At 47.7% G+C, this 16998-nt stretch overlaps 2 protein-coding genes across 2 annotated transcripts in view; both read left to right on the top strand.

Moving 5' to 3' along the window:
* Positions 1–78: 78 nt before the first annotated feature.
* OVGP1 (oviductal glycoprotein 1) lies at positions 79–11339 on the top strand. The gene is made up of 11 exons (XM_034641692.1): positions 79–88; positions 186–215; positions 618–819; positions 1835–1891; positions 2106–2271; positions 2711–2835; positions 4256–4364; positions 4460–4645; positions 6193–6309; positions 9618–9753; positions 10728–11339. Exons 1-11 carry the CDS (start codon positions 79–81, stop codon positions 11201–11203), a joined length of 1614 nt encoding a protein of 537 aa, XP_034497583.1. The 3' UTR covers positions 11204–11339.
* The window catches only part of PGB2 (pepsinogen B2), a 17667-nt gene continuing 10328 nt past the window's right edge, over positions 9660–16998 (top strand). Inside the window, exon 1 of the mRNA XM_034641146.1 lies at positions 9660–9753. The gene's annotated coding sequence lies outside the window, so the exon portion shown is untranslated. The remainder of the gene's footprint in view (positions 9754–16998) is intronic.

The following is a 16998-nucleotide window of genomic DNA, read 5'->3' as shown; positions in this document are numbered from 1 at the left end:
GTCTGGCAACACTGGCTCAACTTAGAGAAGAGGAAAAAGTGACACAGAGTGTCTCCATGTGTGCGTCTGTGTCTGGCTATGGGGCCCGGTTGGTGGGGGCACTGGAGGACTGGAGTGGGGCTGGGGCATGTCACTTTGGGCAGACATGGGAATGTGAGTGTGATTCCATTCCTTGTTTCCTGCAGGGCTGGTTCTTGTGCTGAAGCAGTGCGATGGTAAGGAAATGGTGTCCTCCTCTCCAGAGCTGGGGAGCTTCTCGGGCTGAGAAGTGCTCTGTGTCCAGTGTCCCCTGCAGCCCCTCCCTGCGCCCCCCCACCTTCTGTGTCCCAGGGATCATTGATTTCCGCTGCAGTTCAGGGGCAGGTTTTTCAGTCACCCGCCACTTGTGTCGCTCTGTGTGCCAGGGTCCAGACTTGAGGATCCATTCTAATCAGGATTCCATAAGGCATTCTTTTCCCCCTGGGGCCTCAGCAGTAGGGGCGGCAGGGGGGCGGGGGGACCAGACTTCTGTGTCGCTTTGGGCTGTGTCTGCATGGGGGCTGTTCACAGCGCTCTGTGGAAGCCGATCCGTCCCGTCCCTTGGGCTCTGCCAGCTAACGTGTGTCCTCCCTTGCCAGGCGCTGCCCATAAACTGGTGTGTTATTTCACCAGCTGGGCGCAGGGGCGCCCCAGCCCCGCCTCCGTCTTGCCCAGGGACCTGGACCCCTTTCTCTGCACCCACCTGATATTTGCCTTTGCCTCAATGAACGACAGTCAGGTTGTTGCGAAGGACCCCCAGGATGAGATTACCTACCCAGAGTTCAACAAGCTCAAACAGAGGTGTGTTCGTACTGTGCGCGGGGTCATTTTTTCAGGTTTTACAGACAGAAGAAAATTAATCCTGTGTCTCTTGGTACTCATCAACTCTCTTCCGGTTCTACTGGTCCTAGCCCCCTCTCAAGTGGGACTCGGGATCATCCCCACCTGAGAACTCCCTGTTGAGTAATACCCCGAACTCATTCTTGCCTCCTTGACCTTGTGAGGCCCCCATTGCCTCTGCCTGGTAACCCCCCTTCCACTCACCCATCAAGCCAGTGGGGCGAGCTCATGTACTAATGCTGTTAGAACGCTTCAAGGAGAGCCTGCACATCACAGATGCCGGTATCTTTAGTACCATTTGTCACCTGCACACACACACACACACACCCCGGGCAAATGACCCCCCCAAGGGAAGGAGCAGGGTCTCCAATAGGTTTGTATACCAGCGGCGAGGTGAGTGCCTCTGCACAGAGTTGGTGCTCAGGGAGTGCTTGTGTAAGTATTCCTATCCCCACAACTCCTGGCTTCTCTCCCTGTCCAGGGGGAGGTCTGTCTCTGCATGGATGGTGATAGATGGCCAAGGTAAAAATCTCTGTCACTTGATCACAGGCTCCCTGAGAGCAGGGAGCTTGTCTGTCTCACTCTCTGTTGTATCTCAATCGAGCATCTAAATCGATCAACCGCACATGGTAATTGCTCAATAAATATTTGTCGACCAAGAAAACAATGAAAAGAAACATTTTAGACTACTTCTTTCTTTTCCTTTATGTGGGAGCATCATGGGGATGTGGGGGTATTTTGTGGACTTTGGACAGCCTGGGGGTTCCTGGGTTGTGATGACCCATGGGTTGATTGTTCTCCCCTCTTTTCCTTTCTTTTCTTCCCTGTGCTTTGGTCTGCTCTTCTCTCTCCCTCCCTCCTTTCACTTTCACTTCCTGCCTTCCCCTTTCACTTCTCCTCCCCCTCTACTTTCCACTGTTCCCCAGGGACCACTGGAGTGGGGCCCCAGCTTACCTCCCTCTTTGCCACATCACAGGAACAGAGAGCTGAGAACACTGCTGTCCATTGGTGGGTGGAACTTCGGTACATCCAGGTGAGACTGTGCAGCCCCTCCCTGCTGCTTGAATTCCCTGTGCCTGGGTATTTAGCCCCTGGTGCCGGGAGGGGCTTCTCAGAAGGGTTGACCTGCCTCCCTTTCCTCCAGGCCTACCGTGTGCCCTTCCCAGGGTGCTTACCAAGGGGCTTTGTGGGAGCTTGTGGTTCTGCAGAAAGCCTTCCTTCCTCGCCTCACCCCGGGTCTCCTGCAGGTTCACCGCTATGCTGTCCACATTATCCAACCGGGAAAGGTTTATTGATTCGGTTATATCCCTCCTGAGGAAACATAAGTTTGATGGTCTGGACCTCTTCTTCCTGTACCCTGGATTGAGGGGCAGCCCCAAGAGTGATCGGTGGACTTTTCTCCTCTTAATTGAAGTAAGGCCAAGTCTGGCAGCTCCAGGATCCGGCAATGATTCTGCTTTTATCCTCTCTGGGCTCATGGCACAGGAGGGGCAGAAGGCCAGGGACAGGGGCAGGAGAGTGGTAGAAGAATGTTCGTTGACTACCATCATCTTAGAAGTGCCAGGCATATCAGGTCCTGGTCCAGCCCTGCAGCCCAGGTGATGCCTGCCCTGTGCAACTGCCTGGCCTCCCTCGGGCAAGCAGTCTGCAGCCTGTGCTCCTGACCCTCCCACCACCCCTCTACCCCTTTATTAAGTCACTTACTATGGTGGCTCAAGGTCACCTCTCTCAGGAGCCTGGGGGCAGGGCCTGCGTCTGACTCAAGGGGCTCTGTAAATGAAGTTTTCCTGGCTGATACTTTCTGTCCCTGACTGCTTGGTCTGGGTCTCTGCGTCTGCCTCTTTCTTGGCAGGAGCTCCTGTTCTCCTTCCAGAAGGAGGCCTTACGCACCAGGCGTCCCAGGCTGCTGCTCTCTGCTGCTGTCTCTGGGGATCCATACATCATCCAAACAGCTTACGATGTGCGCTCTCTAGGAAGGTGAGTGCATGGCCTGGTGGGGCAGGACCTCAGAGGGAAGGAGGCAGGTCGCGCTCAGAACCGCAGCGCTGCCAAAACCCGCCCCTGAGTTCTCCGCGCCCAGGGGCTAGTGGGGGGGCCAGCCGAGGGCCATGGCGGGGACAAGGGTTAGCGCCACGTAGCCTGGGCTTTCTTTAGGAGATCAGAGGGAGGTGCAGAAGCAATCCCACAGTCACGTCGTCTTGGGTAGGGTGTCCTGCAGAGCCCTTTGGTGGGTCTCACGGGGAACATACCCTGGGCCCGGCCTCTGCCATCCTAGGGGACAGCTGTAGACACACGCTGTGCTGCCCACGGCTGGCATCAGAGGCAGAGGAATCGTCAGTCACTGCCCCAAATACAAAATGAGGCATGGCCAGCCAGGCCTAGCTTTCCGAGCACCGGTCTCTGTGCAAAAGTTACAAAGCTGAACAAAGAATAGCTCATAACTTCCTCTCTCTGGACATGCCGGCTCTGGGCTAATTTTCTCAAACCTCGAGAACGGAGTATTTACAGATGAGGAGCTGAGGCCAACGCAGAACGAAAGAGAGGATGGGGTGTGTCTGTGTGTGAAGACACCAGGGAGCTGGGTTTCCATGTGGGGGCAGCAGGGAGAGACCCCGTGGGGCATAGAGGCTGTCAGCATTGGTCTTACTAGAAGGCAGGACTGAGGGAGTCCCCGTCGGGCGGCTGGGTGACCTTAGGCAAGGTAGTGAGCCTGTCAGAGTCTCGGCGTCTTCAGCTCTAAAATTTAGTTATTAAGATTAAATGACGGAGTCCTTGTACACCTTGGTGCCCGTGACTGGTAAGTGCTCACTGACATTTGTTCATTCTGAAAGTGTTCTGGAAGCCATGGTTTCACCGGTGCCTTGAAGGCTGGGGGACAGAAGCTCTGTAGCTGTTGTGGGGCAGTGCTGCCTTCCTCACGACCATTTATGCCACCTGTGAGCACTTGGGTCGGGCACGGCTGTATTTCTTTTTTTAAATTTTTAAAAAATATTTTATTTATTTATTTATTTGAGAGAGAGAGAGTGTAAGCACAAGCAGGGGGTGAGCTGGAGTCCGACTGGACTCGATCCCAGGACCCCAAGATCATGACCTGAGCTGAAGGCAGACGCTTACCTGACTGAGCCTCCCCGGCGCCCCACGAATGTGTTTTCTTGTCTGACTACTGCCTACTTCCACGGAAGCTGTCAGGATGCCATGGGTCCTGATGTTCCTAGTCGGCTGTGTGCTGCGGTGGCCCATCTCAAGCAGATGACGCAGACAGGCAGGCAGCCCGGGCTGAAACGGGAGGGAAGCTTATGCGGCCAGTGCACAACTAGTTAGCTGGTTAGTCATCTGGTGATCTGATTTGAAAATCTAGTTAGCCCAACCTGCATGTCTCCTCCTCTCGCCCTCTCAGACTCCTGGATTTCATCAATGTCTTGTCTTACGACTTTCATGGAAGCTGGGAAAAGTTCACAGGGCACAATAGCCCCCTGTTCTCTCTGTCTGGAGACCCCAGCTCTTCGGTAAGGAAAGAACTCGAGGGGCCCAGACACCTGCCCTGAGCCCAGGCCATCGGCCCTCAGTAACACGGAGGGATTTGTGTTCGTCCTACATACAGGCACATGCCATGAATTACTGGCGAAAGCTGGGGGCACCCCCAGAGAAGCTCCTCATGGGATTCCCCACCTACGGACGTACCTTTCGCCTCCTCAAAGTCTCTAAGAACGGACTGCAGGCCGAAGCTGTGGGACCCGCGTCTCCGGGAAAGTACACCAAGCAAGCTGGCTTCTTGGCTTATTATGAGGTGACAGGAGTAGGGATGTCTGTCTGTTAGGGCTTCTTCATCCTGGGCCAGGGCAAGAGCAAGGACAACCAGGCAGAGGCAAGGCTGAGGGCTGGAGACAGGACAAAGGAGTGGTTTACCAGCGCAAGAGAAATCCACTATCTGAGATATTTCCTTTTTCTTTAGGGGAAGGTATTTCAGTCCCTTGTAAGGCATGAGGGGCTGGGTGGAGTCCAAGTGGAGGGGAACCCCTCAAAAGAATCCTGTTATACAAGTCAGTCCTGACTTACGACTCTCTGGCCTAAATAAAAATAATGATATTTGAAATATGTATAATTTCAAACATTTGCAAAAGTAAAAAAATAAGATAACCTCCTCTCCCCCTCCCCCACTACCACCTACCCCTCACCAGCTTCAATCACTAACCACTCCTGGCCAATTGCATTTCATCTTCGCTCCCCGACTCCCTTCCCTCCCACTACTAGATTATTCTGAAGCCATTCCAAGACATTGCCTCCTACAGAGTCTTTCTTCTTACCCCAGTTCCATTCCCTTATTCTCCATCTCAACAAAGCTTACTACTGAGTGGAGGAAAGAGACATGGACTGAAGGGAATATTAAACACAAGAGAGGACAGTAAGAGACACAGGGGGTGTGACTTAGGGATCTGGAAAGGTCTCCAGAGCAGAGCCTTTGGAGCGCAGGAAGAATCCTGATGGGCAGGAATGGTAAGAGGGAAGGGCCTCGCAAGCAGAGGGTAGCAGGTACTGAGGCACATGGTGTGTGTGGGTGCTATAGGTAGGAGTGGAAGTGCAGGGTCTCCCCAGTCTCTGCTCTGTGCTGGCTGGCTGGAGATGTTTTCCTGCTAAGCCAGTGAAGCATGGTTACGAGTCATGGCATGGTGGAAATAATGTTCTTGAAGGGCATTACGGGGCAAAGAGATGTTGATAGAACCTTTAAAGAACCAAAAAGAGGAAGAAAGGAAAGAAAAAAGGCCTCAGACATAAGCTTCTGCAACTGGCTTGAATGCTTCGACTTCTTTGTGGCATCTGGTTTCCAGCACAAGGCCGGGCACCCAGTAGACACTCAGACGCTCAACTGATTGTAACAACCCAGTTCTCCCTACCTTTGAGAACTCGAAATTTATTAGAGGTTCACAAGCTAGTTTGATAACTACCGAGACTGGGCCCTTCCTGCTGATTTCTAATGAAGAGAGGAGAGGTTTGTTTATGGTAACTTCTTTGGAAGAGATACAGGTGTGGTCAAGGTCAGATAGGTTACCGTTAGTAGCTTGGCATTGGCATTGTTTAGCAAAGCCTGATTTGGCATCTAAGGATGTCAGCCACTCCTTGGCAGACAGTAGAGAAAGGAACGTGTTCTAGTAGGAATTTGTTCAGGAAAGAAAGAAGGTCTTCCATGAGGGGCTTCCCACTCCCTCTTTGGTCTGCATCTTCTCCCTCCCTGGTGAGGGATCCTTGGATTCTTTACCACTGGGAAAAGAGCAGTGTGCCTGCTGGTGTTTCTCTCCATGGCACTTTCCAGAACTAACCTGGTGATCCTCCTGGTAGATTTGCTCCTTTCTCCGGAGAGCGACAAAGCGCTGGATTGATTTTCAGCATGTCCCATATGCCTACAAGGGGAAGGAGTGGGTTGGCTATGACGATGCCACCAGCTTCAATTACAAGGTAAGACCCCGGTCCTTTCTTTCTCCAGCATATTGTTTCCTTCTGACTCCCACGAAGCTCTTATCTGTACAGTGTGTGTGTGTGTGTGTGTGTGTGTGTGTGTGTGTGTGTACTGGGTGGAGGATAAAAAGGTGAGGTTGACCAGATCAGGTGAGTCTCAGGCATACCTGACCTACCCGGGATTTCTTAATTCCGTCTATGTAACGCTCTCCTTTTGAAGAGAAGGAATCTCGGTTTTGAGGGGAGACATGACTTCTTTCAGTTTACCCAGATTTTTGGCAACAGTTTCTTCTTTTCTGTTTGGACCAGATCATTTCGTAACAGATAAATACCAATATGAGGTAGATCACGCTAAGCCCTCCATGAATATCACTGGTGTGTGTCAGGGTAGGAGAGTCAGGGAGGGCTTCCTGAGGGAGGTGAACAGCAGGAGGAAGCAATGACTTGGGGAGAGGTTCAATGGGTACTGAAAGCTCATTCAAAGTACGTTCAAAGAAGAGTTTGGGTGGGGCAGAGAGCTTTTGTAAAGTGTAAGAGAAAGCAGTAAAGTGCAGACCAGTTTATAGAGGGACTTGAATGCTGGTGAAGGTATTTGGCCTTCTTCTTGCAGGCATTTTAAGGCAAAATCGGGTATCTGAGCAGGCATATGTCCTGCAGGTTTGAAACCTTTAGAACTTCACTGTGACCATCGCTTCCCTCCTGTGCAAGCAATGTTGAAGGAAGGTGAGCGGGGCAGGTTTCTATAGTGAATTACAACAGAAATAACATGCTTTGGTGATTTCCGAACCTGCCTCTACTTTGGAATCACCGGAGACTTGATAAATGTAGAAGGTCTTGGCTCCACCCCCAAATATTTAGCGGCTCTTAGAAAGAATCGGGAAACTGTTCTTAGTATGTCCCCATGTGATCCTGCTGGGACCAGTTTGGCATTTTGGAAGCTCTAAGGAACGCAGAGGTGTGCAGGGAAGGTAATGAGGGTCTGGACCAGGTGGATGGAAGAGGAGATAATTTTTGAGTGAGAAATTGTCAGGACTTAGCAACTGCCTGGATAGTGGGTCTTATTAGAAGTCACAGTCTTGGGGCGCCTGGGTGGCTCAGTCCTTAAGCGTCTGCCTTCGGCTCAGGGCGTGATCCCAGGGTCCTGGGATCAAGCCCCTCATCGAGCTCCCTCCTCCGCTGGGAGCCTGCTTCTTCCTCTCCCACTCCCCCTGTTTGTGTTCCCTCTCTTGCTGGCTGTCTCTCTGTCACATAAATAAGTAAAATCTTTTTCTAAAAAAAGTCACAATCTCCTCTACTATAGCTGCTGTAGAAGCGACAGGTGTCAGGTGTTCTTTGGGGGGAAATTTGGGGTAGAAAGCACCAGAGAGGACAGCATTCACCGTGTACCTCTTCCGTGCATATCACTGGGTCAAGCCTGCTGCCGGGAGAGAGGTAGAGAGAGTGGCTTTCAGCCTCCAAGACCTTTCTCTGGTTTGGGACCAGAGGACACACTGTGCCTTGCAGAGCTAGAAGGGGACAGAGCCCTGTGTGAGGGTGATTAAGGGATTTCATCACGGAATCCCAGAGCTGAAAGAAACCTTAGAGATCATCATTGGGAGATAACTATCCCTGAATTTCTCCAGTGTTCCTGCACTGTCTGGGCATTCTGAGCAAAGGAAGCAGACCAGCTGTAATAAAAATAGAAAACTGCCTTTCCTCCTCCTCCAGAGCCTTCGCTGACGTTCAGAGATTATAGAGGTCCCCTCCCCAGACAGGACTTGTCTGCATTCCAGTGAAGCTCTCAATCTCTGCAGAGGGGACAAGGGTCTGATTTGCGAGCTGTCCTAGATGAGCTCAAGTCTCATGATTTTGGGATCCTTCTCCTGCACGTGCAGGTGACTATCTGGCCTTCGCCGTGTCATTCTCTGGGCAACTGGGGCATGGGGATCAAAGTCAAGGTGCTATTCTGACTGTTGTGTTGCTGTGAGTAATAACGGTCCCTTCTCTGATGCAGAGATCGTGTGCTCGCGCATGCGTACACATGAACCCGGCAGGCCAACTTGTTCGTTTGTAAGCAGGATAAAAACTCGGAATCTTCACAGTTTCAGCTGAACTCTATTTGGGTCCCTCCTTCTTCTTATTTTACATTTGGGGCAAGTAAATCTCAGAAAGGAGCCAACTCATTTGGCCAACTTGTGCAGCTGTGTGGATATGCTGGAGTCTATCTCTTCCATCAACCATGACAGAGAACGCTAGCAAAGCAGTAATGGGACCTGGATTTGAGTCTAAACCCTGCCACTTAGTTATATCTGAGATTTTAGAAATCATGGACAGAAACCTTTATTTTCTTATCTGTGAATGTAGTTTCTTTGTTCTTTGTAGCATCACTGTGAGATAAGTTATATGGAAGTGATTTTAAAGTAATATAGCCATATCTCTGATTTACAATGATGATAATGGTGATTAGCATTGAGATCTTGGTGAAACAGTTTTTAATATTTATGAACATTTCCTAATTGCAAGGTATTGCTGCAAACATTTCGCAGGTAGGAACTCTTTTTTTTTTAAATCTGTATTTAAAATTGTGGCAAAATATACACAACATAAAATCTGCCACTTAACCCATTTTTAGGCATCCAGTTCAGTAGCACTTAGCGCATTCATGTCATTGTGTAACTATCACCACCTTCCATCTCCAGAACTTTCTAATCTTCCCAGACTGAAACCCCATCCCTGTCTCCCCCAGCCCCTGGTAATCACTGCTCAGCTTTCCATTTATACGAATGGGACTACTCCAAATACCTCCTGTGAGTGGAATCATACAGTATTTGTTCTTTCGTGACTGGCTTCTTGCACTCAGTGTAATGTCTTCGAGGTCCATCCATGCTGTAGCATGTACGTGGAGGAATTCTTTGGACCCTAAAAATGTTGGAAATGTTACTATCCCTTTTTTACAAATGAGGCAACTAAGACACATAAGGTTTTTGTTGTTGTTTTTGCTTTTAATATTTTATTTATTTATTTGAGAGAGAGAGAGAGAGAGCACACAAACAGGGGGAGGGGTAAAAGGAGAGGGAGAGGGACCCAATCCCAAGACCCTGGGACCATGACCTGAGCTGAAGGCAGATGCTTAACCAAATGAGCCACCCAGGCATCCAAAGACACATAAGGTTTGTGTGACCTTTTCAAGATCCCTCAGCTAGGAATTAGTAGAGGTCGGATTCAGACACAGTCTCTGCCGCTCCTGCAGTGTTTCCGAGGGTCTGTCTCCAGTGTTTTCCCGTTGTACCCAGTCTGGGGTACAGATTGACTGACTACTACATTTTCAGGCCATGTTCATAAAGAGAGAGCATTTTGGGGGAGCCATGGTGTGGACATTGGACCTGGATGACACCAAGGGCACTTTCTGTGGCACTGGCCCTTTCCCCCTTGTCAGCAAGTTGAATAGTCTCCTGGTGCAGACTGGTGAGTAGCTATGGCCTGGAACCGGGGTTGGAAGTTGTATAACCAGGCTCTGGCTGGGTCCCTTCTGTTAGATCTGAAGGCTTTGGTGAGGCAGCATGACATCAAGGGAAGAGAATAAACTTTGATGTCAGGACAATCTATTTTCTGGGTTTAGAGCCGTGCTCCATGTGACTCCTCTGAGCTTTGGTTTCCCTATCTATAAAATAGGAATGATCCTTATACTCATGACATTAGTACAAGAACTAAATGAGATAAGGAATGAAAACTACTGGCTCATAGTTTGTGTTCAGTATGGGTCAGTTTATTTCTCTGCGGCTTCCTCTTGTTTTCATGGGACAAGGGCCAGAAAACGAAGTCAGATTTCTCTTGACATCTCTTTGATAGTAGAGATTGCCCTGGTATTTAGGAGACGGAACCTGGCATGCTGGAGCTGAAACATCCTTTGAGATGATTTATAACCTTCATTTTACAGACTAAGAAACGGGCTCAGAAAGCTAACACTGCTACTCAGGGACAGAGATGAGACTCCAACCCAGTTCTTTACAAAATGCTGTCTAGAGTGGCCCCCTTGCCCTTGGTGTTGTTCCTAGTGCCCCCTACAATGGGGGACATGGGAGGTTTCTGTTATTAGGCCTTGGGGGGCAGCAAGGTCTGGCTGAATGTGCAGTGAGGCCAAAGTGTAGCTTTAAGCATAGAAAACTGGCAAGCTCCCTGGGGTCATTCACCAGAAATGTAGTAAGTCTGCCAAGTGCCCATGGATGTCTGGAGTCACGTTAACGTGATGGAGTGAAGGAGCAGGGCTTCTATGTGGTGGGCTTTTATTTACGCCCTCAAGTGGGTGTATTATGAGATCCTTCAACTCTGGATTTTGGGAGCAGGTACTTCAGCCCTGGAGTGGTTGTAGTCCTGCCAGTAATTAATAGGATGGGAAGGAAGCAGTAGGCATCTCATCCTGTTCTGATGATTTTCTCTAGAGTTCATCTCAACTCCTTCACCAAAATTTTGGCTCTCAACTGCTATGAATGCTCCAAGAACTGGCCCTGAAAGGCCAACTATAATCAAGTCTCCAGCCATTAATACCCATAGAAAGTCTCAAATTACAGCTACAAGCCACAGAGGCGGGATTATGACCCCTACGAGGGAAACTAAGCCCTTTGAAAAGCACACTGTCACTCTGGAAGGGAGGACTGAGACCCTTGGAGAGACGTCTATGATTCCTAATCATCTTTGGACCACTGGAGGGAAGATCAAGCCCCTTGGAAAGAGGGCTATAACCCCTGAAATGATGAGTATCCCCTCTGGAAAGATGACAGTCACTCCTGATGGGCAGACCAAGACTCTTAGAGGAGAGAATTTGACTTCTGCGGTGGACACTGATCCCCTGTGGGATTATGCTCATCTTCAGTTGGAAGCTGAAAGCAGGAGACCATCCTCAGGGCCTGTCATCTAGCACTGAGACACATTCCTCCTGCTTTTGACAACCCCTATGTTCCTGTTAATGGAAACGATCCTTCTGTCAACTTGATGACCCTTCCAACAAGCACTCTCTCCCTAAAAAAAGAAAACCCAGAAAATTCTGCTGTGGGTCAAGGAGCCTAAACTCTGTTGAAGGCAGAAGCTGGGGAAAGCCCTTGTCTTTTCTTGTAGGTCCCCTGACAGGAGCTGCTTTTACCCAGACATTCATAAACCATACATGGGTATGAGCAGGCCCCAAGGCCAGTGAGATCATTTCTTTTCTGTCGAATAAACTAGAAACACAAGAATTTATCGGAGTCCTCTGGAGTTCTTTTCTTGAAATGACCTGTGCAATGCAATTGTCAGCTTCTGCCTTTCAAGTGTACTTTCCCCTACTGCTTTTTTTGGAAGGAGGGAGTTTGTGTCTAGCCCATGCCAATATTTTCCAATGTGGATTATGTGTTTCCCTCTCTGTCTTGCACAACTACTCCCCTCATGGGTTGATAGAGACAGAATCTCTTCCAGTGCCGTTTCCCAGCATCCTCTAATTTCACTCTAGTGTAACAACTGCTCCCATGAATATATGAGAACTACTCTTGCCAAGGTCACTGGTGATGCCCATGCTGTCCTTGCAGTGGCCAAGTCTCAGTTCCAACCTTTCTTGAGGCAGCAGCAGCAGCGTTGACACACTTGGTCACTTTGTTGTCCTTGACGCTCTTTCTTCACTGTGCTTCCAGCTTTTCTTTTTATCTGACTGGTCATTCCTTCAGTGTTCTATGTTGATTTCTCCTCTCATTCCTGATCTCTTAATGTTGGGGAGCTCCAAGTCTCTTCTCTGGTCTCTTTTCTTCTACATTTACGTTCATGCTCTTGGTGTTCTCATCTAAGCACATCAATTAAACAACTGTAATATTGTCAGGAGAACAAAAGCACAAAGAACATCTATAGTATGTTATCTTTCATGTAAGAAAAAAAGGAGACAGAAAATACACGTGCCTGCTCATTTGTGCACAGAGTAATAGAGAAAGGATAAACATGGGAATAATGAGATTGGTACCTGTAGGAGTTGAGTGGGAATGGGGTGGAAATAATGGGAGACTGGGGACAGGGGACCAGGGAAGGGGGGGGTTGATACTTACCTGAGTACTCATATTTGTGTAATTCTGACTTTTAGGACGATGAAAATGCTTCACATGATCCATAAAAATAAATAAAATCAACTCAAAATTGAAATACAAAAAGTAACACATGTACTTAACTGTATTAAAAAGACAGCAACAACATAATCACGTTGAAGGGATAGGGAAGGAAAGAACAAACCTTAGTTACTTTCGACAATAGCATTTTGCCTCTATATTGAAGGGTTAAAGACAAAAAGGAACTATGGAAAATACGGTACTCAGGCAAATTTGCTCTTTATAGGTATATAAGTTAGCAATTTTGAAACTGTTTTATGTGTATTCCAGAATTAAACACAGAAGGAAACATACTGTACATAAAAAGAGCCATGTTTCTCACAGCCAGAGAAATAGTTATAGATAGGAAAAAAGGAAAGGCAAAAATGAACCCTGGGGTGTTGGATTCAGAAGTATCAGCAGGAAATCATGATTTTAAAAATATATATGGATTGGTTGATATAGAAATTGATATAGAAATATGTGTATCCATAAATATATTTCCTGCTTTCACCACTGGAAAGGTCTAGAGCAATGATATCAAAATAGACCCAGTACCTTGAAGAGAAGGTCCCCGAGCGCTCCTTGAATAACTGGGGATGGAAGCCTGTGTATCCTGCTACCCTCTTCCCTCTCCTGGTAGATAATTCTGAGTGGAAGGCACTGTGCTGAGCACAGTGGGTGGTATTTCAGGACCCAGGCTTCTACAGGACTCCAAATGCTAGTGGGAGAGAGAAGAAAAGTAGTCAAATGATTGATTTCTGATAGAAACGAGAGGTTGCCCTGTGCTTCACAGACATGTCCTGAGCTGAGGAAGCAGACTCAGAGAGCTTATGTACTAATGTCTCGCTGCAAAGAAGACTTGGTAAGCACAGTAAGAGAGCCTGCAGTGTTAAGGGATTGACAAGGGGTCAGAGGCACAGATGTGTGAGGGACAAGTCCCAGGAACAGCTGGCAGGTTGGACGTGGGTGGACAAGGGGGCAGGACACAGGCTCAATGGGCACGACTAATGAGCAGGCACCAGTTGTCTCCACACAGGAAAGTGAGCTGTGGACATGATGTTAGGAGATTTCGTCACTTTCTCATTGGACTTCAGAAGATTCCCATAAAATTCCCAGAACCTTGTTTTTGTGAAGTTAGGAATGTTGCCACCAGGAGGCAGCAACGTACAGGGTTACATTTTCTATGCAGGCAGCAGACAGCTAGGAGAGTGGAAGAAAAGCAATTAGAATCCCTTTCTACAGAAAATTAAGTCACACATACATCTCTGTCATTATCGTTAAAGCTGATGCCTTTGTGCACATTAAGGCAGAGAGAGCGTGAACACCCCAGGCTTGGAGGAGGAGGCTGTGCTGAGATACAGGTTGAGTTCAGGCAAACAGGACTTGAAGTCCCAGCTCTGCCTTTGATTAACTATGCGATCACGGGGAGGCTAAATCAGCTCTAAGGTTGTTACAGTGGTTCAATGAGATATGTGCCTGGTCCAAGGTCGGTAAGTGGGAGTTGTAATTATAGGCATATCTTCTGTAGACCTTCCGGTTTCCCCTCTAATAATTTCTTTCTATAAAGAAACATTAGATCATGCATATGACACTGGAAACTCTTTGGGTTTGTGCCTAGCTCAAAGGCTTCAAGGTAGATTCATGACAACATTCCAGTAACTTCTCTCATGCCCGCTGCAACTTTACCTAGGGAATCATTTTGTAAACTGGCCTCTTTCACCACATGCTTCTAGAAGGCTACAATCTAGAAACTAGTAACATAGAAGGCATTACGTGTGTCATTCTCTTGATTAAAGCAAATTAATGGCTCCTTACCGCTTAAGGAATAAAGTCCATGTTACTTAGCATGGCGTACGAGGTCCACCTCACCATCCAGCCCCGCCCGTGTAAACACCTAGTACTGGGCTCCAGGAGTTTGATCCAGATGCTCCAGGGTGTGCTCCACCAGGATAAGGTTCAGTAATAAATAGTTTGGTGGAATAGAAGTTAAAATACTGTGGATACTGAATACATGCTGCTTTAGTATACTTTTGTAGAATCAAGAGTATTCTTATTTTAGCATTACAGTCTTTTCTACTGCAATGGAATCCTGAAGAGAAAATAATTTTCCAGAGCTAATTGTCATGATGAGGACGGCACAGACCCAGTACAGGTCCTTTGGATGGGTCTTGGCTTGTGAGGAGCCATGTTGAGCAGTGTTCTTGTGGCCACACTGGTCACAGTGTTCTCTGACTTCGTGACACCAACTGCCCTCTCAGGAGCCATTGTTCAGGCTTTGCTTCTGCCTCCAGTGGCTTTTCCACTTTCCTTACTTTCTCATCTACCAACCAGGAAGATCCTAACTCAAATGACCTCTTCTCTGAAGGCTTTTCCATCCCCCCAGGAGCTATCACTTCTTGCTTCTGCTTGCTCATTAATACTGCTCTTATCACTCTCATTCATTCAACACACATTTGGATGCTACAGTGATCACATTGCCTTATAATTAGATTATGTGTCAGTCATTAGGCAGGATGCCGACTTTGCATACAAGGACTGTTTCTGAATTTTCTTTGTACTCCCAGAGCTTAGTGCAGAAGCAAGCACAGAGTGGACATTCCATAAATGTTGGCTAATTGTAAACTAAGAAATTGAAAATAAAGATCAGAGCATCATGTACCATGAGAATCGCATCAGAAGACTATGGATGGGTCTGATGAGAGGAACAGGAAGGAGAAGGAGAAGTGGAGAGTCTACTGTAAGTCTCCAAACAGCACATGGACTTTGGNACATGGGCTTTGGAGTCAAAGAACAAATTGTTCCATTGTTCTGGCAGAAGTTGCCAGCACCCATTTCGCAGGAGATGTGGGCACCAGGAGCCTTTGTCTCCAGTGCATTTCACATTTGTTATCACATCCTAATCTTTCGATTCCATCAGCAAAGCCATTAATCACTTTTTAAATTGACTACAGAGTGGATATTAAAGGCCATGATTCTTGCCAGGAGGAAAAACAAACAGAATCCATGGATGTGTAGGGGCACAGGTTGGTACAAGGCTAAGAAGCCCACGTGCCTACAGGTGAAAAGTGCAAGGAGATCAGAGTATAAAAAAGAGACCCAATCTCTCTCTGTGTGTCCCAACCTTTGGGTGTACCACTGTGTCCTGGTGTGTCTAGGGGCCACTAAAATCAGCACCATGAAGATCCTGGTCTTGGTCTTGATTTGTCTACGCCTCTCAGAAGGTGTGGAAAGGTGTGTATGAGGATTCAGCTTCATTGTGAATTCCAGCCCTAAGGGAATATCACAAGCTAGGGTAGAGCAAAGGCCTTCCCCCACAGATCTCATGGAAAGGCAGGCAGATTGTGTCTTGGTATACGAACTCAAAAACCACAGAGACTCTCGACTTGAAATGGATGATGATGATTATGGTGATGATGATGATGATGATGATTGTGTGCGTGTGTGTGTGTAAAGGTGGGTTGGTGTTGTGTTGGCTTAGAAAGAGAGATTCAGGAAGGACTCCGGATAAGCAGAAATTTATGCTGTGGAAACAATAAGTAAGTAGAAAAATCCAAATATACGTTGTAGTGGATTTTCAGAATACTAAAGAGATTTGAAAACACCAGATCAGATCATTGAAGGGATTGCTATAATGGGGAAGGTGAAGCTCACTCCTTTTGTTTGCCCTATTCTCTGCAGAGTCATTCTGAAGAAAGGAAAGTCCATCCGTCAGGTAATGAAAGAGTGGGGTGTACTAGAGACATTCCTGAAGAGCCACCCAAAGGTTGATCCAGCCGCCAAGTATCTTTACAATAATGATGCTGTTGCTTATGAGCCCTTCACCAACTACCTGAATGTAAGTGAAGGGGGATGTAGTATCCATGGCCCTTGGCTAATAACCATCTTGGATACTTAGTTAGACCTCTCATCAGCTCTGATTTTGGACTTTTTACTAAACCTAAGCCTCACCTTCCTATGGAAAGTATCTGGATAAATTATGAGTTGGTACCACTTAACACTATAGTATTCCCTTTCCTTCCTTCTTTCCTCTCATTACCGGCTCACTCTCTAAATCTCCACTAATACGGTTAAGAGATTCACAGTGGCCATATTCAAGTCAACTGAGAGAGCCAAAGAAAGTCCCAGTGATGGGCTACAGGGGAAAGAAGGAAAGCACATGCAAAGTTGCCAGGCAAAATCTCCAGTGGCTCCAGATGTCATACAGCTCCCTGTTTGGAAACATACACTGGTACTCAGAGCAAGTATTTGAGTGTTCTTGAGGCTGCAGTGTCTGCTCAGGGCGTCTCAACACACTGATGTCCTATAGACTGTCCTTAGTGAGATGTGACATGTGTCAGATCTAGAAGCCACCCTAGGAATCTCCTATTTTGAGTTCCACTTTCTATAGATGAGCTAAGTGACAGAACTGGCCCGAATTCACTTAGAACTGAAACTGTGTCTCAGTGAAGTTCTCTTCTTGCTTTCCATGCTACCTCTCACTCTAGATTTCCTGGCACCTTAGCTGTAGTGTGACCAGAGGGAGGGGAATGGTAGGGAAATATCTAACACTGGAAGAGAAAGAAAGATGTTTGTGTGTGTGTGTGTGTGTGTGTGTGTGTGTGTGTGTGTGTGT

Source organism: Ailuropoda melanoleuca, chromosome 2 (genome assembly GCF_002007445.2).
Source record: "Ailuropoda melanoleuca isolate Jingjing chromosome 2, ASM200744v2, whole genome shotgun sequence".
Classification (NCBI taxonomy): domain Eukaryota; kingdom Metazoa; phylum Chordata; class Mammalia; order Carnivora; family Ursidae; genus Ailuropoda; species Ailuropoda melanoleuca.
Note: the sequence above shows the minus strand (reverse complement) of the source record. Positions and strands in the feature narration are given on the sequence as shown.